Source organism: Nannobrachium achirus (assembly GCF_963921795.1).
Source record: "Nannobrachium achirus genome assembly, chromosome: 11".
In the NCBI taxonomy this organism is placed as follows: domain Eukaryota; kingdom Metazoa; phylum Chordata; class Actinopteri; order Myctophiformes; family Myctophidae; genus Nannobrachium; species Nannobrachium achirus.
The window spans coordinates 15166311-15184872 of NC_137820.1; the positions used below are offsets into that span (position 1 = coordinate 15166311).

The 18562-nt window shown below is 43.2% G+C and overlaps 2 protein-coding genes across 2 annotated transcripts in view; both read left to right on the forward strand.

Moving 5' to 3' along the window:
* The window catches only part of pclob (piccolo presynaptic cytomatrix protein b), a gene marked incomplete at both ends in the record, with an annotated part of 116918 nt that extends 115116 nt beyond the window's left edge, over nucleotides 1-1802 (forward strand). Inside the window, 1 exon segment of the mRNA XM_080736883.1 lies at nucleotides 1659-1802. Within this exon segment, the coding sequence (XP_080593009.1) occupies nucleotides 1659-1802 (144 nt within the window).
* Nucleotides 1803-12508: 10706 nt separating this feature from the next.
* LOC308294849 (voltage-dependent calcium channel subunit alpha-2/delta-1) overlaps nucleotides 12509-18562 on the forward strand; it is a gene marked incomplete at both ends in the record, with an annotated part of 206923 nt that continues 200869 nt past the window's right edge. Inside the window, one exon of the mRNA XM_080737735.1 lies at nucleotides 12509-12591. Within this exon, the coding sequence (XP_080593861.1) occupies nucleotides 12509-12591 (83 nt within the window). The remainder of the gene's footprint in view (nucleotides 12592-18562) is intronic.

The following is an 18562-nucleotide window of genomic DNA, read 5'->3' on the forward strand; positions in this document are numbered from 1 at the left end:
GACAAGAAAGAGACACTGGTGTCTACTGTCTATATATTGACCAGAAAGAGACAGAGGAGAAAGTGGTACAGTCAGCTGGCCTGGGGCATTAAGGCCACTGTGGCCTCAGGTTATGCTATTGGTTTGAGGGGCACAAGACCGGCTGGCTGTAGCTCAGGAGGTAGAGTGGGTTGGCCAATGCTCCATGGGTCAGCGGTTCAAATCCCAGCTTCTCCTGTCTACATGTCGAAGTGTCCTTGGGCAAGACACTGAACCCCAAGTTGCCACCGGTGAGCTGGTTGGTGCCTTGCATGGTTTCCACCTCCACCGGTGTATGAATGTGTGTGTGAATGGGTGAATGTAATGCACATTGTAAAGCGCTTTGGATAAAAGCGCTATATAAATGCACCATTTACCATTTATTTACCAAGACCAAACTGAGGGGCAACGGCGGCCATGGCCTTCATGGCCTCCATGAAATTCCTGCCCTGGTACAGACAAAGAATCAGTTTGTGCACACCGTCTTAAACTTGCAAAAATACAACACAGGAGCCAGTGGGGGGGGGGTTACATCATCATCGCACGTAATGTTTACCATTATTGTTGTTTTGAGCAATTCAATTGCAAATTAAGTTACTTTGTCAAAGTTAGAAAATACCAAACTATTTCTGCAAAGATTGTATGAATTCACTCGCAGAAAAAATACATTTCCAGTTCCAAAGCACCTGTGAATGCCTGTGTCATTTTGGCGGGAGTGTAGGGAGCCGATACCGGCAGACACTCATGAACATGGGCGTTAATTTTTCTCTATTCAATGGGGTGCCTACATTTGCATTTCTATGGGAGTAAGGTGTGAAAATCGGCAAAGTAGCAGGAATGTGGATGAGTGAGACGACTCAGATGAGGGAGAACTGTCTATAACTGGGTGCCTTAGCTACCAGGCGTACCCTATATTTCCGCCCATGCTCATGAATAACAATAGTATATAGAGAAGTGGTCACACAACACATTTACAATATGTGGAGAGGTTAATGTGAAAATAAATATTAGTTTTTTTATTGAGAATGTTACACTATGTGAGTTGAAGTTAAAATTGACGGCTGTGTGTTTAGGCCTGTGCTTGTGAGCTGCGCTCAGCGGAGCATAATTGTATTTGCTGCGTTATAGTGTGTGAACCAACAAAGCACTGCTGGTTTCGCAAACAGACAATTGGACAGCAGTGGGTGATCAAATGATTGTATTCCACACAGGCATGTGCACACATAGCCATCAAAGGGGGCTTGAGCCCCTGCCCTTTTATCCGTCTGTAAAAAGTGTCCTCTCCAGACCATTAATGCAGTTTTTACTTTGGTGAAAGAAATGCAAATGCCCTCTTTCCATGCCATACCTGAAGGCAGCATTTCAAGAGAATAGCATTGTCCATACTCTCCTGAACTTGAATGCAGCATCTTATGTTGAAAGAATTGCCCTCTCTGTGTAGAAATCCATGCCGTTACGCCACATCTCCAGTATTGACTTGATATGCACCGAAAATAGCCGACCTCCAAGCTCACAACGCGCCGTGCAGCGACGCGTTGTGAGCTTGGAGGTCTGCTATTTCAATATTTCCACCAAAAGGCCCTTTTAGACATTTCAGCCCCTGCCTCTCTAACATTCTATGCATGTTCCTGATTCCACAGCTGTTCTTGGTCTCCAACGGGGGGAAGTTCGTGAAGAAGACGCTGATCGGGGAGGCATACATCTGGTTGGACAAGGTGGACATGAGGAAGAGAGTGGTCAGCTGGCACAAACTGCTGGTCAGCTCCACTCTGACCAACCCCTGAGGAGCGCGACAGGTCGGGTCGGACGAGGTTCACCAGGCATCAACGAAAGGACAAACCCAGGACTGTTCCTGCTCAGATTATGTGACGACGTGACGAGAAAGAGAAGAAAAAAAGATGCAGAGGCGGGGTGGGGGAGAAATGGTTGGAGTTGACTGATGGATGGATGGACGAAAGCGCGTTGTTATTTTGTACTTCATGACGATGAGTTTAGAAGGAGTAGATTACACTCCTTATCCGTATCCTGCTCAGGCTGACACTGCCAATGAACACGTCCACCCCTTCCTCACCGCGTGGAACATCTATCTGTTGGCCGTGGCCCCCGGCCTGTAGTATGCAAACACTGCAACGGGCATCAATACTGACTCGACAGCAACAACTCAACGTGTTTCGCGCTTTGTCCATTCGTGCAGTATGAGCCTTGTTTGTTTGTGCTGTGCCACTATGGCTAACATACATGCGTGTAATGTCGTTAGAAGGGCATGACGTACGTGGTAACAGGTTATTATCACAGATTCATGCATCTAACACAACAAGATTGCGTTTTCTTCATAAGAAAATTGTCGCTTTATTTTAACTCCCAGATGATGATTGTGGTTTATATGTGGATTTGTCTGTGGTCTTGAAATATTGGATTGTGAAGGCATGCGTCATGTCTAACTGTATTATAGTCTTTTAAGTTTTATATAAAGATTCTATGTAGAGTGGAGCCAGAAAGCTAACAATGGCCATGGCATATGCAGGTGGCTACAGCCAATGTACATTGTTTAGACTGTAGATATCACACAGGCAAATATTATAGATCATATCAGAGACTTGCACTGTACAGTGTGATATTTATATAAGATACAAAGTTATCAGAATATATATATATATATATTATACACACAGAATATATATAAACACAGATTATAAATATGCACTGTCCTAGTCTCTACAGCCACTGTCTGTCATGTAGATTATATATCATGAAATATTCTCTCTGAGGCTGAGGCTGTGGATGGTGCACTGACAATCCGCTATAGACTCCCCTTTTCTGGTCCAGGTTTATGGTCAGTTACGTGAATGTGGACCTACAGTGTGGAATCTTAAGCTTGGTTTGGTCCATCATGGCTTTACAACACTAGACATTGAACAGGGCTTTGATTTTTGAAGGTCAGGTTCTTCGTCTCCCTGGCACGCTTCGTTGTGAAGCAAGTGTTGAAAAGCACCGCGTCGCATGCCGAGTGTGACAGGCCACCTGCAGTATGACGAGATTTGGATAAAATATTCGTGTTTCTTGTAAACACGCGTCATTTCGAGACTGATAGTCTTGTGCTATGCCTTGGTTTATTTCACTGAGGAATTGCTCTGGTATTCTGGTTTGGAATGTGTCTGTAATTCAAAACGTGTGTCACAACCACAGGTACTGTAGATATATCCCCATGTCCTTTGCCTAATTATGACAGCATCGTCTGGCTCTCCGTTTTCTGTCTGCATTTTCATTGCCACGCCTCGTCTGTGGTTTATCTGAAATGTAAAAAAAAAAGAAAGAAAGGGAAAAAAAGAACAACATGACATCAAAAGATCCAACAGTCAGTTGTTATTATCAGTGAAACGTCCATCAGGTTATGGTGTCTACCTGGCTGTATGCTGTAGGCTCTTTATGCTGTTCTGTGTCTGTGACGCTTGTTGCAAGCACAGTGATCCAGCCTTTCTTCACTGCCTGTGACCAAAGCTCTCTCCCTGATCCCGCGGGGGGGTTCAGTTGTCATGTCGTTCAAAACAGTGCAGAGGACCACTGTATTTCCATACAGGGCTAGAGCTCCTTACTGACGCATAACGGGCTGCTCACGCGTTCATCCGGCAATGAGTTCTGCCACCATATCAACCGTAATCAGAACAGCGCCATCAGGGGGCCCCTATCTGATCTACAGTCAAAGTGTGTTTAGGCATATCACAGGGCATATGCAATTTCTTTTTTGGAATCTGAGCGAATAGTCGAGGCAGCAAACACTGACCTTGAGTCAAGATGTCACTTGCGCTCTTATAGCAAAGACAAAAAAAAAAAGAAAAGAAGAAAAAGCGGTTGATTTTACAGGAAATTCATTTTGTTGTGCCAACGTTATTACAAACCCATCGGTTCCGTTTAAGTAATTCTATGCAACATAAATGTGTTTGAATGCATTTTGTTTTCCGAATTTAATGTCACATCTGTGAGCAAAGTCTGAAAATATGTATCTTATGAAAATAATTACAATTTTTAATTTGTAAATCAAAGGAAAATATGAATTATAGCTATATACAGAGATTTTTTTTTTATTATTCATTTGAAAATATAATGTTGTTGTTAACAGCAGTTAACATGTACACCATGATTGTGCACTTTAGTATTACATTGTTTTAATTTTTCTCGTTCGTGTCATGACATGCAAGTCCAGGTGTCTGTGTAAACGGGATTAGCTCTTTGTCCGTGAAAACGAATCAAATTGCGGTATATGTGAAGGGAGATGTAAATACCGTACTGAACATTTCATATCTAAGTGGCAAAAAAAAGAAAAAAAAAAAGCAGACACTTCCTGCCTTCATAAATACAATGCACAATCGCCCATTGCACACCACACACATACAGTCTGTGTACAAACACACGGTAAAAAAAATACATCCTTTCGATACCGTGGTCACTGCTTTTCGATCCCTCGTGTTTCATCATGATAATTCTGTCAAGCAGAATTACAGTACTGTTTGTTCAGATCAACCGTTGCTTGTAATTGTGGAACCATTCATTTTTGTCGTTGCTCTGGGGGTTGGGCTGTATGTACAGTATGTATGTGTGTGAATGTGACTTGAGTCATTTGATCTGTGTACATAACAGTATTTATTTTCTACAAAAGGTTGAATGTTTCTATTGTCCAAGGTTTGAGCATGTGAGTGTCAAAAGATTTAAAATAAAACAAAATCACAAAAGTGAAGTCTATAATTGTACAGCAATGCGTGTCTTTAGTCATGTAAAGGGGATTTGACTGTGTTATCAAACCGTGTGCTGTCAAACTGATGACCGTCTGTGGAACCATTTGAGAAAAATGGCTGAAATAACACGAAAATGCGGAAAAAATACTATTCAACTTTCGATAGTTGTCTAAGTCCTTTCTGTTTTGGATGTTGCATGTTTCGTTGATGGTTTGTCAGTATATTTTGCTTCCAGATTATGTTTAAAAAGAGACAGAGTATGTATAGATTTATCTGTATGCTGACTGTATAGAGATATGCTTGTAAAATTGTCTTGTTTTTCACTCAGTGTAAAAACAAAGAATCCAATGTTATGGTTTTGTGGTTGTACACAGGATGTGTTCAGATAATATGCAAATTGTGCTGTAAAAAAACGGCTGTTTCCCCCAAGTCTAAAGAATAAATATAAAGAAGAGCTTCTATTCCACATGCTTGAGTGAGTTGGCCTTTGTTCTGTATACAACTTTAACTACAGATACTTTGACATTAAGACCAACATTTAATACAATTCTTACCTCATATCCGTCTGCTGATTTGGTTTGGAGCTGGACTGAGTGTCACTCTCAGATTGAACTGTAGCATACCTTAAGGCAGTGGTTCTCAACCTGTGGGTCGGGACCCCCTGGGGGGTCGCCAAATTATTTTGGGGGCTCCCCAGATGATGAACTCAGTGTGCAACATTGTTTTCTCACTCAACAGTAAACAAACCAACAAAAGGTTTAAGTGTTTAAGTATAGAGGGTATCTGCACATTTCTAAAGTGACACTTTAAGGACTTTTTAATACTTCTAAAATTACAAATTAAACATTGGCCAAATTGTCAGATATCAGAGGCAGAAATAGTGATCCATGCTCACATTGCCTCGCGTCGCATAGATCGGTGCCAACCAGCCAACCAACGTGCCCGAAGTCTACAGCCCTGATTGGCCCATTCAATTCGCCCGCTCTTAAGGCGAGACCGAAATAAAATAATTAATCTCCGGGGTCAGTCCACACTACACACCACCCACCAACAGGGGGTGGTAATGTGCAGACTGATTTATCAGGCTAAGCCCAGGCTAGCTTAAACCGGTTACTAGATCCCTTTTCCCGGCCTGGGACTTGGGGGTGGTGCTAGACAGTCTGTTTTGCCCACCATTTGAGCCCCTTGAAGTTTAAATCTCCTGAATTTCAAAACCATTTTGTTGGCCGATAGACCCGGAGTGCATGAGGTTTATTAATGGTGTTAATAGGTTCTGTTAAAACCATGTGATTGTCCACGAACCAGCTGAGCTGGTAGCTTTTCATCCGCCTCCGTTTTCTTCGGAGGAGGACAAGCAGTTACACTTTCTTTGCCGGAATCGTACTTCGGACCTCCAAAGTCCTAGGCAGGCTCACTAACAATTCAGCTATGGCCGCCCCCAATTAACAGTCACATAATGTAATTCCAAAACAGTAACACACACACACACACACACACACACACACACACACACACACACACACACACACACACACACACACACACACACACACACACACACACACACACACACACACACACACACACACACACACACACACAGTAAAATGTAATGAGATGTATAACTTTAAAATGAAGGTTACAAGTAATAAGTTCACTTCACCTAGAAGACAAAACTTGTACTTCTAAAGAAGGATGGAAACTGAGTCACGTCACTCAGACAGGAGCAGGCAGCGAATTCACTTATCTGAAAAATAGGCCAGACTGAATAATGAATACAGTATATTCTCAAGATAGAAACCCAAAATACAAAGAGAATACATCATTGCTCATAACAACCACACCAGGGGGGTCTAATGAAATACTGTCAACCTCCTAGACACATGAAAACCAGAAAAGGTACAAAACTATGGCACCATCCTCTTTAAGTAAAACATTTGAGTACTTTTTCCACCACAGAGTTGAGAACCACTGGTCTATGATAATAAACATGTCTATGTTGATAGCACTACCCCCAACTTCCCTTGTGTTAGACTGCCATCCTGTGGAACAAAATGACATTGCACTATATGACAAGCAAAGACATTTCTGTAATTCAGTTTCTCCTTACTCCTTTGTCAACTACCGGTATTATATAATTATGTAAGCCTTTAATATTGGACAAGTGTGCAGTGAGCTCCATAACTCCATTACTTGAATAATATATACAGCTGGAAATTCCTTTCATATGTCCTGACTGGAACACTCTAAATAAATATAGCTGCAGGCAGCGATAAAGTGGCCAAGCCAGGAAAAAGTAGGAAAAAAGCAGTGGAAAAAAGCAGGAATAGCAAGAAAAGTGGGAAAAGAAATCAAGGAAAAACTAGAAGCAGTGTTCTTCCGAGAACAGGTCTCCGGCAGGTCAGGTACGTTTTTTTGGCCTCCTTGTGGTGCTATAATAGGCCAATGTGAAAAGGGTGCCACGTGTTCTTGGGCCTTTCACGGCAATCGGACTCTGCATGCCTGATTTGAGGCATTTTGTTCCAAAAATGTGTTATGCAAAAGTTGACCCGCTGGTGGTGCTATAACAGGCCAATGTGAGAAGGGTGGCATCTGTTCCTTGACCTATAGTGGGAATGTGCGTGCAAATTTTACTCACATCACAGTGCCCGAGAAAGCCAACACCTATTACACAGATACTGTAGTGTAGATCAGGGGTTTTCAAGTGGGTGACAGGGCACCCTGGGGTGCCGCGACGGCAGTCCAGGGGTGCCGCGAGATCATTTGATAATATTTGGAATTTATTTGGACACTTGAAAAAAATCATTTTAAACTTGAAGTACAAAGTTATTTTCAGTCGGTTCTAACCAAAATGGCTATTATCTCAACGTTTTCCTCACTACATAATCACTAAAATTTCGTTACTGTCGGGCAGAAACCTCGTATCTCCAAGTTTCAAATGTGTACGTCTTTTGGTAAAGCAAAGCCCTGCCTCATCATACAAGACTGTCGCACAAAACTGCCGATGCTTGTAGATCGGCTGTTTTCACTAGTACATTTTATAGATGATAAATACAAAACAAACGGTTTTGGACATACAAGGTTTCCACCCAACAACGACGATATGCTATAAATATAAGGTGCTGTTAGTGAAAATGATAATGTAGGGGTGCCTCGGATTAAAAACATATTTGGGGTGCCCTGAGACAAAAAGGTTTGGGAACCCCTGGTGTAGATACTGTCTGTCTGTCTGTCTTTCTTTCTTTCTTGCACATTCACATTAACTGTGAATTATTGGTGAGGGAGGAATGACTGCGACCAGGTGTTATGTTACACAAAGCATACTGTAGTAATCTCCATACTATGTATAGGTGTAACTCAAGGCTGCTCATACGGAACAGCATGCCTAACGAGTAATGACTCTCATGTTTGGTTACAGAGCAGAGACGTTATAGACATTACTGCCTGCACAACATCGCATCCTGAGACCGATCCATCCAGGCGCACAAGATCAAGACAATTAAACAAACACATTCATGTTATTCTTAGGGTCAGTTGATAATGTATTTGAAAGAACACAACAACTGGAGAGGATCACCCTTATTGTCCAATGTGAAGCACAGAATAATACCTTTTGTTCTCATCTGTGCTGCTAGCATGTAGTGTGACAGAAGTCACGTCAGCAGAATGGTATTCGTGCAAATTAGTTCTAAATCATGCAATATGGAGTGGACTTACTGTTGTTCTTTTTCAACCCTTGTGATATGGGAACTTAGTTCCAAAAATGACCCATATTAGATTAAAGGTGATTAAAAATAATGTGCGTTTTCTCACTATTAAAAATCATTATAATTGGTCCTTAAAATAAGTAAGTAAGTGGGTCAGAGATGCTTAATGTCTGTATCAGCTGAGAACACATAAAGGCATCTATCCCAGTTTCAGAGACCCCTGGGAGATGGAGCACAACACCATCAGCTCTCAGCAGGTTACTTACCACACAGTTTACCTAATCCATGTAATGAGTTGGCAGTGCCCGGGTCAAGGCCAGGACCTTGTGCAACAAAGGCAAGCACTTTAGCAACTGAGACAACCAGGCATTGGATCCTTAAAATCATGATTTCATGTTTAATGATTCATTTGTTGCATTCATATTTTGTATTAATAAAATGTATATAGGTCATTTTAGGTCACTTTATAAATGTGCAGATACCCATATACTGTATGTTGGTCTGTTTACTGTTGAGTGAGAAAATAATGTTAACATTTAGCTAAACATCTGGGGACCCCCAAACTATTTTGGGGACCCCCCTGGGTCCCACAGGTTGAGAACCACTGGACTAGTGGAGTTTGCTTGTGACTACCTTGTGACTACAACGTATAACCTCCAGGTGGCAGTATCTTCTATCCAATAACAATGAGGGCCATTACAACTAACTTCAAGCCTGTGTTCAAGCCAATGTTGCTGGTAACTTGTGCAATGGTCATAATTAAACTGTACCCATGTCTGTCTTTGGTCACCTATATTGCTGTTTTATATCAAATCCAATTTAGCCTCACGTAAAAGCAGCCTTTCTCTAAAAGTTGACAGAAATTCCATTTAAAACCTCTCAGCCTTGAGAGCTTGTCCACTATTCACTATCCACACATCCACTATTTTAGAAACTTTTTTTTTTACACCCCCTATGTCTTTCTGAAATTACGCCTGTGCGTGCTGCTGCATCTGAGCAGCACAAATGATACATGTACTTGGCTATATATCCTTTTGTAAACTACAAAATGTCAAGGGCTCTCAAGAAAACTGATGGATTCATTCCAAAATAATGTCTTCACATGCCCTCCTTTGAGGTGTTGCAGCACAGACGTTAATCTGACACCTCCTCCTGGTTGTATACAGCAGTGGTTCTCAACCTGTGGGTCGGAGGGGCAAATTATTGTGGGGGGTCCCCAGATGATTGATGAACTTAATGTGCAACATTGTTTTCTCCTCAACAGTAAACAAACCAACATACAGTATAAGTGTATAGAGGGTACCTGCACGCTTTTAAAGTGACAATTTGAGGACTTTTTAATACCTCTAAAATGAAATAAACGTTGGCCAAATTGTCAAATGTTAGAGGCAGAAATTGTGAAAATAGCTCCTCGCGTTGCGAGGCGTTGTGAGCATGTAGATCAGCTATTTTCACAATAGAACCATTTTATACAAAATGTAATGCCTCAACTCTTAGTGCTTGTCAGTGTGTGTGTGTGTGTGTGTGTGTGTGTGTGTGTGTGTGGGGGGGGGGGGGGGGGTCCCCAGTTCAAATATGATTATTTTGGGGGTCGCGGCCTGAAAAGGTTGACTGGCATATAGGAGATGCTCCCCACTTTGTGAGAAAGTACTGAGAGAGGCGTTATCCTCCCCTCTTATCTTCTCAGCATTTCCACTCGCCTATTGTGTCCCTTCTCCAATACCTCTCTCCCTCCTCTCTCCTCTCTCCTCTCTCTCTCTCTCTTGCAAACAAACCTCACATGACTCCCAAGGTAGTGCTGCTGGATCCCTCACGGAAGAAAGGGGAGTGGGGGGGGAGTGGGGGGGGGGGGGGGGGGGGGGGGGAAGAGGATTGAGAATTGAAAGGTATAAATCAAGACATAGACATGGAAGGGGGGGGGGGGGGGGGAGTGTGAGTGGATGAAAAACTGAAGAGAGACCGCATGAGCAACAGTGAGAGTGGTGTGGTGTGGTATGGGGTGGGGGTGGAGTGGGGTGAGGGAAACAAAGAGAGAGAGAGAGAGAGAGGGGGAAAAGGGAGGAGGGGAGAGGGTGAGAGGACACGGCGAGATGGTGTGTGGTTGCTAGGCGACGATTGATAACCAAATCCCCAAGCATCCTGCTTGTACTACCCTGTCCTTCCTCCAGGTCTCTATTATGTATGTACACACGCGCACACACGCACACGCACACACACACACACACACGCACACACGCACACACGCACACACACACACACACACACACACACACACACACACACACACACACACACACACACACACACACACACACTGCAGGTCTATGTATGCACTCATTAGGTCGTTATGCAATCATTCCGATGTTGAATGTTGATGCACTTTGGTGTAAATTGAAACGATACGATAAGCACATGATTTTTATCTCTCCCGTCCTCGAGAGAGAGCCGGGGGTTCAGCGATGTGCATGCTGCACGGTCGGCGAGTCGGCCTTGACAGCGTTTTAAAGTAATAGGATTTGTTTTTATTCTGTGCTATATAGGCCCCTCACTCCCCCTTATACAGGGCTCTCCGGCAGGGGTGTCACACCCAATTCTGGGCCCTGGGTACAAGGATTCACTCACATTTTGTGCTTTAACTATTGAAAAATAGCAGATATACAAGCTCACAGCACGGCACCGAGCTTGTAGATCTGCAAATCGTGAGAATTTGTGCGGAGTCGGTGGTGCTCAAATATTTTCATGTGAAGGACCCCCAAAATGATATGTATTTGGTCACGGACCCCCATCTCAAAATATTTATTTCCAGGGGGGACCCCCCCAGAAGCAAAATGTGAGTTACATGTTCACTTATATAAATATATATATATATATATTCAAAGATTTGCACACATTTTCACGACTTTTCAAAAATAGCAGATCTACAAGCTTGCAGCGCGGCACTCTGTGCCGCGCTGCGAGCTTGTATATCTGCTATTTTTCGCTAAAGTATAAAATAATTACAGCCCCTCCATCTTGGGCCCTATAACTCAGTCCCACTCCCCCCCCCCCCCCCCCCCCCTTGTGACGCCCCTGCTCTCTGGGTTCTCCATTGCAAGTATGAAATCAATATAGGCTATCACCCAAGCACTGTGGTTCCCCCGGTGAGGAGCGGTTTCCTCTGCTTGCTGTCACTCAGTCTGTCAGGAGAATTGATAGTGATTGACAAAGAGTGTCCCATCAAAGCCAGTAAATTTTCCCTTCACTCTGGGGCTGGGGGCTGAGGGGCTGCATCTGTATTCCACCAGTGTAGGCTACACTACACGCTCTCCTATGTCTGGAGGAGCCTTCGGTCGGTCAGACCTCTGCCTATAATATAGCAGGTGTTTCTCTGTCATGGGGAGGGGAAATACGTTTTGTAGCTCCCATATGCTCAAGAGACAAGAGAGAAATAGATATGAGAGAGAGAGAGAGGGAGCGAGAAGGGGGGGTGGGTGGGGGGGGGGGGGGGAGTGAGTGAGTGAGTGAGTGAGTGAGTGAAATACAGAATAGTACACAGCACTGAGTGTGTGTGACAGAGAGGGAGACAGCGAGAGAGATAAAGATAGGAGACAGACAGACAGACAGACAGACAGTGAGAGAGAGAGAGAGAGAGAGAGAGAGAGAGAGAGAGAGAGAGAGAAAGTGAGGGAAATACAGAAAGATAGTAGGCTACACAGTACTGAGGTTGGTAGGGTGTGTGACAGGGAGGGAGACAGCGAATGAGATAAAGATTGGGGAGACAGAGAGAGAGAGAGAGAGAGAGAGAGAGAGAGAGAGAGAGAGAGAGAGACACACACACACACTGTAATAGCCACAGAGAGAGAGAGAGACTGTAATAGCCACAGTACCTGTTAGAGCGTGGCTGTGTGTTGATCACATTAGAGGCGTCAGCTCTGGTTATAATCTCGCAGAGTAGACAGTCACGCTACTCACGCTGCTGGCTGACCGGCGCGTGACGGACGGGCGGGCGGCGGACCGGACCGGTGCTCTGCTGGCTCTCATTTTTTTGGTGGAGGGAATTTCCCTTTCACGATGATGGATACCTGCAGGATACAGACCTTAGTGGTGTTGGTCCTGTTGTGGCAGCACGGCTCATCGCAGTTTCCAACGCAGCTCATGTAAGTAATTAACCTTAATCCCACTTTGAGCATATTGTGTTTAAAGGTTTGCAAGAGTCTTTAATCTCACGTGCTCGCATGGGACTGGGGAGTGGGGAGGCGTCATTTAGGGCAGTTGCCATCGCCTCACGAGTCACATTTAACCTCAAAATCCTCAAGTTATTTGATGCCTATTGTCCCCCAAGTCTGAAATGATTTAGCAGATTCTCATTCTCATTTTAGATTATAGGCGAACCCTTTCAAACAATTTCTCCAAACAAATAGTGGTGGATCGACAAGCTCTCAGTGCGTCGCTTGGCGATGCCTTGGTAGCTTGTACATCCACTATTTTAGAAACTTTTTTTTGTCTTTCTGAAATTACGCCTATGCGTGCTGCTGCATCTGAGCAGCACAAATGATACATGTACTGTCTTGGCTATATATCCTTGCTGGGACTGTGGGGTTGTGATCGTGGGAGAGACCAGAGAGGGGGTGTTTCTGAAGGAGGAGGGAGCGGCGCGTTTCATCACGGGTGGGCATGTCATTAAACTGATTTTCATTGGCAAATGAGATTGACAAGTGACAACATCTAACGCTTTAAACACGCAGCGCTTGCCTTCCTTCACACAGGGGTTAATTTTAGTTCACCAATCAGCGCAGCGATTACACTCTGTCTGGCCCCGCGGGAGATTGGTGGCTGCCGCCCTCCGTGTTAGATATTCAACTTGTTGGAGGGGGAGTGTACCAAAAGAAAGAAAAAAATGATATTGTCCAAATAGACTATCATATCATTTGTATTTGTTGCTGTTTTCCAAAAAGCATTATAGGCCTACATTGTGTGACATGACATTCCAATTAAAAAGTGTTGTTTTGTTTTGTCGACTTTGCAACACGCTAATGTGCCTGTTCTCAGTGCATGGGCACTGACAACACTGATGACTTCATTATTTATTCCTCAAAGAATAGCAAAGGATAAATCAAAGGAAGAAAAATATCAACAAAAACAAACCAACAACAACGGGGCAATGGGCAAAATATGGCAGTGACATTAGCTAGGCCTCTATGTAGTTGAAGTTAAAGGAGTAAAATTACTTTTTTTTCCTATTGACGAGGCCTACTGACGCCATGCATGGATAATTGAGTTCAATAATATTTATATATTTTTTTGTCGCATTCCTAAGATAGTAATTTGATTACAATGAATTTACCCCCATTGATTCCGGATGGGGACCCAAATCTGGAATCAATGGGGGTACATTTATTATAATAAAATTTTTGTCTTAGGAATGCGACAAATAACAAAAAATATTATTGAACTCAAGTCTCCATGGCGTCAGTAATCAATAGAAAAAAATGTAATTTTGGGGGTGAACTACTCCTTTAAATGAGAGTCTTAATATTCACATCAGAGATACATAATGGACAGCCAATCATTGAATTATAGAAATCAATGGTTTATTGTGGTCATATTGCCTAGGCATATAGGCCTACATTACATTATAGGACAAAACAAAAGTTGTGTGAATATGGCATGCAACAGCTTTAAATGGACCATCTTAAATGGAGAACCGGGATGACTGGAAGCGACATGGAAGGCTCGTCTGATGCTTTAACTATCAATGTCTCGCAATAAAATCTCAAGTACTGTATTTACCCCCAAAAACAAATATAGGCTGAAGACTTGATCCCTTGTGGATGCATATAGCTTATATTATTTATTTATAATCCATAACCATAAGTTACACATCTTGTGTATTACAGTATTATTATTATTGCCAGACCCATGAAATGGGTAGGCCTACATAAGCAAATGTCGGTCTGTCCGGGTTTTCTATATAAAGGGTATATATGATGATGACATGATGATGACATGCCTACAAAAGGCATGATGTCATAAATGATGATGACAGACAGGGGGTTGGCAGAACCGGGGTCTGGCACAACCAGGTTGACCTGGTCTAGTTCATTTAGGCCTACTGGTAAGTGCATTCAGTGACTTTCATGTATTTAATTTAGAGGAATGAACCCTGACTATAACATTTAAAATTTTAGCACAACTGTAGTGTAGGCCTAATAATATATATCAGACTCAAAATGAATTGCATTTAAAGGGAATACACCATGAATTTAACATTTTCCTATTTATTTTTTTGGTGTCTCACCAGCACCTTCTATCCTCACAAAGTCCCATGTCCCATGTCTAACCATTGTGTCTTTCAAAGTTTATGGGCGGATCTATGAAAGCAGATCTCAGGACGGGCTGTCTGATTTTAGGTCCCTTTTGTGACATCACACGGCAGTGTCTTGCGGGGCTCAAGGTCGCCTCAGATGGCACACCTCCATCATGGATAATAATTCAACTTTATCGCCACAAAAAAAAGTTGTCACTCAAATGACGCCTGGCCAATCACAGAGCCTCTTTTCCGGGACGTGCACCATTCGAGTTACCTTTAGATATCACGCTACTGCTACTGCTACTGCTACTGCTACTGATGTGCTGTGTGCTGTGCTGTGCTGAGTGGGGGTTGGGCAGGCCTGAGAAGGAGGATGGGAGGAGCTGGGAGAGGGTTGGGGAGGGGTGGGCAGGCCTGCTGAGCAGGAGGTGGGGAGGAGTGTGAGGCCAAAACTGGCTCAATAGCGCAGTCCTCACCACTCAGGGCAAGGTGGTACTGCAGCTGAAAATGCTCTGAAAGCCAGGCAGAAATGACTGGGGCTCTGTATTCAGGAGTGGTAATTTAGGCCTCAAGCCTTTTGAAAAACGGACATAAACAATATTATATTAATTATTTTTAAATGCATGGTGTAAAACCTTTAATTAAACATTAGGCTTAACAGACAGCCAACAAGAAATTATTTCTGTTTAATTGGCGAGTAAAAAACAAACAAACAATATAAGCTGTGATCAAATGACTGATTATCATTCACAGTTTTGATGCAGGTAATAATTACACATTCGGTAGGTGTATTTGAATCATACAAGTGGATCAAAACAAACTTACTGCCCAACTGGAGTAGGCATAATTCATCAACTTTGCTAATGCTTTCAAGAAGACAAATGTTTTAAAATAAATGTCCCTGTTAAAAAATATATGTTTTATGAAGGAATTTACAGGATTATTTAAAATCCTCTGTGTAAATATATGGATTTGTAACTCTGAGAGTTAAATGAACACTCAGGATAGAGAAACTGTTTGCATTCACTCATCCTAAGGACCCATTTTGTTACAGTTATTACTCTGGATAGCAGTCATTAGATTACAACACTGAGAGGCCTGCACGTTTTTGCCAACGAACCTAAGTAGCCTACAACAGTGGGGACGCGGGGGGCTGCAAGGGAAAGGAGCGCTTGTTTTCGATGATGACAACGGAGGCGCGCCGCCATGAGCCACGTAAAGCCCGTATCAGAGTGTACGTTGGAGACCTATCCACCGCAAATTTGAGGTGGAAAGCTTTCCACCTCAAGTCAGAAAATAAGTGCAGGCCATCATAGTCACGGCCCACGGTGAAGTCCTTCACCCTGTCTAGACCGGTTCAGGTCGACCAATCAGTGAACGGGGTGTAGAGCCTGTCTGTCTGATAGTAAAAACAGAGAGATTTGTTGGGACTCACGGTGGAAAGCTCTCCACCGTGAGGAATGATGTAACGTTGTAGTGTCATGACTCAAAAAGACTTGAAAAGACTACACCGCGGTGTAAAGCCTTCCACCGCGGACTCGACTATGATACGGGCTTGAGACACCGCTGAGCGAGTGGTAGCGAGCGAGTCGCCGCGTCGAGCGTTGACTTGCGACGGTCGCATGAGCCGACTCTGCGCCGTCACAGAGTTAAGGTATGTGCCGTTATGGACAGAATTGTAAATCTACGTCCCCCGGACTTTCGGCACCTCCGCGCGGTCCAAGTGAACACAGCGAAGCGCTCCCAACCTCGCCCACCACGGGCCCCCACCGTTGTGCTTAGGTTTGTTGGCAAACACCAGGTCGCCACTGAGAGAGAGAAGGAGAGAGAGGGAGAAGAGAAGGAGGGAGAGAGAGAGAGATGGTGTTAAAAATATATTCAGTTTTCCTATCTACAGTAACTTAACAGTTTCTTGAAGCATCCATCTCAGAACGGATTAAATTTGAGGCAGCTGAAATCAGTTTTTTGTTCATGGTCAGTGCATTTCACTGCCCAATTACCTGCTGTATGCTACGCTAATTTAATTTATGAAAAGTCTTGTACAGGCATTTTTGTCATGTTTCGTTTAATTAATTTACTCTGTGATTAAAATGTTAAATGTAATTAAAAACTAACATCTTTTCCATTTTGACGTTAAAATATTACAGCATCGGCAGTTGATATTTTCAGTGTACAGCCTAATAAAATACAATACGGTACATACCAAGTATCATGCAATGTATGATTGTAATCAGTGTTAAAGAGTACCAAATGGAACCTTATGGGTCTAAAGTAACCAAATGGACCCTTATGAGTGCCAGTAATGGCTCAGGGGTAGAGTGGCTGCTTGGCAACCGGAAGGTTCCCAGTTCGATCCCAGGCTCCCCCAGTGTTACTGTTGACGTGTCCTTGAGCAAGACCACTGAATCCCTAATTGCTCCCGATGAGCAGGTTTCCTCCGCCATCGGTGTATGAATGGGTGAATGTAATGCACAATCTCTGTAAAGTGCCTTGGATAAAGGTGCTATATAAAACCACCATTTATTTTATGGGTCTATTTGGTTACATTTGTACACAAGCTAGATGAACACGGATACATTTAATGTGCACACTTGCCATGTTCAAATATGTTTTAAAACTGACATGATAGAATACTGTACTGGTCATTGGTCAAAACATGGAAGTGTTTGTGGTGCAGTCAGAATCTTACTGGAACAACGGAACATCCCTGGTCTACGATCAAATCTTACCAGAGCCTATAATCCATTACTGTGGGCAGTGCTGCGCATCCTAATCTTCCTTTTTGGGAAATTAAAAGAATGCTGTGCTGATCAGAGCTTGGTGTCTGTCAGATGCCTTCCACTAGGCACGTCTCTGCCTTGGTAAGTAGGACAGGCTGAATCATGCAATAATCATCACACAGTGCGTTAATGTCACCCAGTACTGTATGTGAATATTAAAAGAGGAACATAGCTGGTATTTAACAGACATCCTATATCTTCTATTGCGAGGAGGACATATGAAAATCAGAGAGTGTGTTCCGTGTGCTGGAAGCTGTCACTCTCTGTCTCTCCTACGCAAAATGACATTTGCCCGGGTTCTACGTAGGCCGGCTGCGATTTTCTTGGGCAAACTTCCGGCAAGCACACAGAACCCATGGGGAAGTGTTGTGTCTCATTTTCACAGTAGAGAGTAGGATTGAAGGATTAAATATCGTCTAAGTTCCCTTTTAACTTCTCATACCCTATACTTTTTTCACCAGCGTTCCCCAGGGGTCTGTCCTAGTTTTTTCCTCCCATCTACAACAAATGTTTTTTGCCAATAATAGATGATCTGCAAGCTCACAACGTGTCCCATTGCGACTTGTGAGTTTGTAGGTTGGCTATTTTCACAGAAGGTTCGCCCCATAGGAATGCTAGGGTTCATTTGGTTAAGCTATGAGTCTTCTATCCACAAGTTTCCGCGGGAGTTTACTGGAGACTATCCGGACCAAACTTCCGGGTTTAACAGCAGACATACAAGCTCACGTCGCGTCGCAGATGCAACCCGTTGAGAGCTTGTAAATCGGCGCCGGAAGATCGATGCAAACGTTTGCGCGATGCACTATGGGGCGTAGGAAACTCGTGGATATAAAAGGCTATATTCTGCAATCTTATCTTATCTTATCTTATCTTAACAATACTATAATTGGTGGTGAGCCATGTTGTGTGTTTGTTTTGGTTGTCAGGGGTCTTACATCAGAACAGTATAGCCCTGCCTCCAAACTTGGCACAAATATTGATCATGCGCCTGACTATTGAGTAGGCTACTTTTTCCCCCTCTAATTTGCATATAATTTG